This window comes from Bufo gargarizans, chromosome 4 (assembly GCF_014858855.1).
Source record: "Bufo gargarizans isolate SCDJY-AF-19 chromosome 4, ASM1485885v1, whole genome shotgun sequence".
Lineage (NCBI taxonomy): Eukaryota > Metazoa > Chordata > Amphibia > Anura > Bufonidae > Bufo > Bufo gargarizans.
In genome coordinates this window covers 267,884,885-267,890,300 of record NC_058083.1, presented here as the reverse complement: position 1 = coordinate 267,890,300, position 5,416 = coordinate 267,884,885, and the positions used below count along the sequence as shown (strand labels likewise).

The 5,416-nt window shown below is 48.3% G+C and overlaps 1 protein-coding gene across 1 annotated transcript; it reads right to left on the bottom strand.

The window, feature by feature from the left end:
- Positions 1–465: 465 nt before the first annotated feature.
- Positions 466–2,400, bottom strand: LOC122935366 (E3 SUMO-protein ligase ZBED1-like). The gene is made up of 2 exons (XM_044291129.1): positions 1,156–2,400; positions 466–954 (listed from the first exon to the last, which is right to left on the bottom strand). The coding sequence occupies exons 1-2, from the start codon at positions 2,398–2,400 to the stop codon at positions 466–468; spliced, it is 1,734 nt and encodes a 577-aa protein (XP_044147064.1).
- Between the last annotated feature and the right edge of the window lie 3,016 nt (positions 2,401–5,416).

The following is a 5,416-nucleotide window of genomic DNA, read 5'->3' as shown; positions in this document are numbered from 1 at the left end:
ACAAATATACATATTATAACAAAATGTTACATTCATTGATCGTTTGCAATTGCCACGACCTGCCGACCACTGCCAGTCACCTGCAGGCGGTCACTGCCAGTCTGACTGCCAGTGCCACGACGGCACCCCACCAGTCAGTCAGTCACAGTGACTGAGTGCGTTCCGTTGAGGACGAGAGTGGCATAACTGGCGTTAACCGTTAAGTAACTGGTCTTGTTGACAATGACAGGGATGGAGTTGGAGTAACTCGTCGTGAGGGAGGGGTGGGGAGGAAAAAGGGAAAGGGGAGGAAAAAGGGAAGGGGGGGGAGGGAAAGGGGAGGGGAAGGGAAAAGGGAAGGGGAAGGGGGAAAAGGGGAGGGGAAGGGAAAGGGGAGTCTGGCACTGGCAGGGGAGACAGAGAAATAAAAAATTTCAGTGGCAGAGACAATGCTATAAACAAAATCTATAAAATTAAAAACACTGCTCAGCATTTTGGAACATGTAGATTTTTCTGTAAGAACACCAATTGATCTACATGGTCTGGTTTGAGGGCGCTTCTTTTTGCAGTTACCACATCTCCTGCAGTGGAGAAAACCCGCTCTGCAGACACACTTGTACCTGGGATACACAAGTATTGCTTTGACAGCCGAGAAAGGAGGGGAAATATGACCTCATGCTCACGCCACCAGTTCAAAGGGTCCTCAGTGAGAGGCAGAGGTGGGGCTTTACAATAGTTTTCCATTTCCTCTTCAGCCTTGGCATAGGGGGTCTTTTTGGGTTCTATTGTACCTTCAGTGTCAGTGAAAGACTGTCCCAGCAAACTCACAAGCAGCGATCTGGCCTTTTTGGGAGGAGATGGTGGAGATTCAGAATGGTTGTCTTCGATGGGTGAACTGTCCTCTTCTTCCAGAGTTTGTTTTCTTCTAGGCACTTGATGATCCTCTTGTGTCCTCTCACTCTCATCTGATGTAATCTGTGTTTGAACAAAAAAGAAACGGAAAAAAAAACAATAAGTAAAAACACAAATGTCAATGCCTTTGATTCTGATGGGGTGATGAAAAAGCACAGGAAACGGACAGTACAGTTCCCGCACCGCATCAGATTCAGAAGCGTGGTAGTGCTACTGTCGTTTCAAGAAGAAACATGATGGAATTCTTCAAATTAATTTAATTACCTCCAAGGATGCAGCTTCCTCAGTGACTCCTTTAAATATCTCCAATCTTTCTTCATCTGTGAGGATGAAAGGCAGTCCCTTAAAGCGAGGATCCAGTGCAGAGGCTGTATGAAGGATCTTCTTCTCGGCCTCACTGCTGTACCTCTTCTGGAGATCTGTTCTAATAGAATTCTTGATCTCATGGATCATGGGTGTGTCTCCCATCGTGTCTGTCATGCTCTGGAGAAGTTGTGCATTTATAGGGGCAATGAGAGAAACTGTTGGATTGCGCTCTTCTGACATCAGCATGGTTGCATCCTTCATTGGCTTTAATGCACTCACGGCGTCCTCTGCATTTGACACATCTGTTTCGTTTAGAGTGCAGAGATCGGACTCTCCTCTTCTGACTTCTGGAGACAGCAAGGTGGCACAGACTGCAGGTTGTTGTTCCAAGAACCTCTCGACCATGTCGTATGCACTGTTCCATCTTGTTGCCACATCAGTTATCAGCTTATGATTCTTCAGGCCAAGACATTTCTGTTTCTCTTTTAGACAGTGGCTTGCTCTAGTGCTGCGGTGAAAGAATGTGGATATCCGACGTACTCTGCCAAGAAGCCTAGAGAGAGTGGCCACTTTCAACGCTCGCTGGGATGCAAGATTCAGTGTATGGGCGAAGCATTTCACATGGGGGAATTTTCCAACTTGAGCTGCAACTATCATGTTTGACGCGTTGTCGGTCACAAGCACTACAGATTTATCGGACAGCTGCCATTCTTCCACAACATGAGAAAGTAGCTCTGCCAGATGAGCACCCGTGTGAGACTCATAAATGGCTCTCGTTTGCAGTACATGCGACAAAATCTGCCAGTCCTTACTAACGTAATGTGCTGTTATTGTAACATAAGACTCTGTCGTGACTGAAGTCCAGGAATCACACGTTATTGCGACTCGACTTGCTTGGCTCATTGATGCAATTATCTTAGCTTTGGTTTCGTGGTAGAGTGCAGGTATGACGTTTTCTGTAAAGTGACTTCGTGACGGGATCTTGTAACGCGGCTCTATCGTCTTCAAAAGGTAGCGAAACCCAGTGTTTTCCACAACAGAGTAAGGGCGCAGGTCCTTCGCTATGAAAGCTGCCACAGCTTTTGTTATTCTCTTTACCTTTTCAGAGTTGGGCGGCAAAGTTGACTGTAACATTGCATCAATTCTTGGCTGATCTGGGTTCATTTCCTTGGTGGTGGTGGTGGTGGTGGTAGGTTTTAGCATTTCTGGGTGAAAACGGCTGACGTGGTTTCTCAGATTAGTAGTATTCCCTAGATATTTAATTTTTGTGTGACCGATTTTACACACAGCGTATGACTTGTCCAATTCGTGCTTCCTACTTTTTTCATAAAAGCCAAAATGTTCCCAGATGTTTGCTTTTATAAAGCTAGGTGCATTTTTTATCTCTCGTTCCTTTTGTTCTACTTCTGCCATTTTTATTTACTAGCAAATGCAATGCATGCCAGGCATCTATGTGAATTTGTGAGTAGGGATGACACAAGTCTTGAATTTGAGTGACTAAGCCTAAAGCCTGCCACGAGATCAACAGAAAAAGTAACACTGCTGGCTGCTGGTGGTGGAGCGATTCTCCTCCTGCCTGTGGTGGACTGGACTGAGCCTGAGGAGTGAGGAAAAACGGACAGGTGAGGTGACAATTTTTTTTTTTAGGTACGGTAATAACAGGCAGTGACCAGCTGCAGTCTCTGTGAGTGGTGTATCTGTGTGATGGTCACCTACCTGTCACAACAAGGTGGCAGAGTCTGGCTGGCACGTGGCACCTGCGCAGGGGCGTAGCTAGAAATGACTGGGCCCCATAGCAAAAAAAATTTATGGGCCCCCCGGTGGTGACCTCTATGAACCTTGTAAAGAAACCAAGACAATGGGGACACAGCTTTCTGTAGCAGTTACATCTGACTCCGGTCCCCGAGGGGCCCAAAGGCACCAGCATTATAAATGGCACAACATGCCATGTGCCATTTATAATGCTGGTGCCTTTGGGCCCCTTGGGGACCGGAGTCAGATGTAACTGCTACAGAAAGCTATGTCCCGTGTCCCCATTGTCTTGGTTTCTTTACAAGGTTCATAGAGGTCACCACCGGGGGCCCATAAATTTTTTTTGCTATGGGGCCCAGTCATTTCTAGCTGGTAGGCGGCGGTAGAGAGTTTACATTGGTGCTCGAGGCTGTGCTTAATGCTACTTTCACACTTGCGTCAGAGGATTCCGGCAATCTGGACGCAAACGGATGCATTTGTCAGGCGGATCCGTCTGACAAATGCATTGAAATACCGGATCTGTCTCTCCGGTGTCATCTGGAAAAACGGATCCGGTGTTTATTTTTTTCACAGATTTAAAGGTCTGCGCAGATCGGAAGAACGGATCCGTCAATGCAGCAATTTTAATGCCGGATCTGGCACTAATACATTTCAATATAAGTTTAAAGCTGGATCCGGCAAGTGTTCAGGATTTTTGGCAGGAGAGAAAACTGTAGCATGCTGCGGTATTCTCTCCGGTCAAAAAACGTAAGAGGGACTGAACTGATGCCTCCTGAACGGATTGCTCTCCATTCAGAATGCATTAGGATAAAACTGGTCAGTTCTTTTCCGGTATTGAGCTCCTAGGACGGAACTCTCTATGCCGGAAAAGAAAAACGCAAGTGTGAAAGAACCTGAGAGACCATCAGTATGTTAGTCCTGGAGGTTTCAGGTTGATAGATCCTGTGTATGCTACATTGTATCCACAATAACCATCCTCTCAGTAGGGACTGAGGCTCCTTTCACACTAGCGTTCGCTGGTCCGCTCGTGAGCTCCGTTTGAAGGGGCTCACGAGCGGACCCGAACGCAGCCGTCCAGCCCTGATGCAGTCTGAATGGAGCGGATCCGCTCAGACTGCATCAGTCTGGCGGCGTTCAGCCTCCGCTCCGCTCGCCTCCGCACGGACAGGCGGACAGCTGAACGCTGCTTGCAGCGTTCGGGTGTCCGCCTGGCCGTGCGGAGGCGTGCGGAATCGGATCCGTGCGGATCCGTCCAGACTTACAATGTAAGTCAATGGGGACGGATCCGTTTGAAGATGCCACAATGTGGCTCAATCTTCAAGCGGATCCGTCCCCCATTGACTTTACATTGAAAGTCTGGACGGATCCGTCCGAGGCTATTTTCACACTTAGCTTTTTTTTTGCCATTTTAATGCAGACGGATCCGTTCTGAACGGAGCCTCCGTCTGCATTATTATGCGCGGATCCGTTCAGAACGGATCCGCCCGAACGCTAGTGTGAAAGTAGCCTTAGTCTGATACACGTGTGAAGTGAACTGTGAAGGGGCTCTGATGGTGCAGGATCAGTAACTGTCAGTAAATCTGACACCCCAGCAGTTTCAGATCCCTGCCCTTAGCTGAGAGTTGTCAGTGTGGAATCGGATCACCTGTGATGACTGTAGACATTCCCAGACTGGCCACTAGGGGCCGCTGTTTGACCGCCTTTCATAGACCCGGAACCTAAAGTTCCGTCCACTGTAGACGGAGGGGAAGAATAAGAGAGACACAACCGAAAAAGATAAAGAAGAAACATGGTGCGGGCGGCAAAGGTATGAGAAGCGGCAATATGAGCTGTGTAGGTGGCAGGCGGTAGGTGTATATGCTGTGTAGGTAGCAGCACTGGCAGGCGCTTTGGAGGTACTAGATATTACATACTCATAGGTGACAAAACTCACCTCGCCGCCAGCCACCGCACGTCCACTCTGCCGCCGGCTTCTGAGTGTCTGACTGGGAGCCGGAGATGCGCGGAAAGCCGGAAACCACGCCTCCGGCTCCTCCTCACTCAGACCTGGCTCACTCAATGTTGTGGCCACCCCCTCTGACACGTCGGCGGGAGGCGGGAAAGAAGGCGCCCAAAAACTTTTTTCGACTCGGCTGCACGGCGGACGCGACGCTGACGTCATCAACATGCATCGATTATTTAAAGCAACCGCATCGATGCAGAATCGCCGGGGGTCGAATCGCGATGCATCGCTGCATCGATTATATTTGACAGCCCTAGTGGCAAGTAGTGGAAACAAGACCATGCTATGGAAGTAATTATGTTATGGAAAAGTTGCACATTTTCATAATGGATTTCACACTATACAATCCATACAGTGCAATCCACAGGCACGAGGATTTTCCACATATTCATCCCAGTTTTGCTGTGGATATGTAGCTTGTGATGTTATGGTTTTGTTCTGGGTGAATTGATCCCCCAGAATGCC

Coding starts and splice junctions, on each gene's coding strand:
- LOC122935366 (XM_044291129.1), bottom strand. CDS start 2,400: ATGCTAAAACCTACCACCACCACCACCACCACCAAGGAAATGAACCCA. Junction 955..1,155: donor AGGAAGCTGCATCCTTGGAG/GTAATTAAATTA, acceptor GTTCAAACACAG/ATTACATCAGATGAGAGTGA.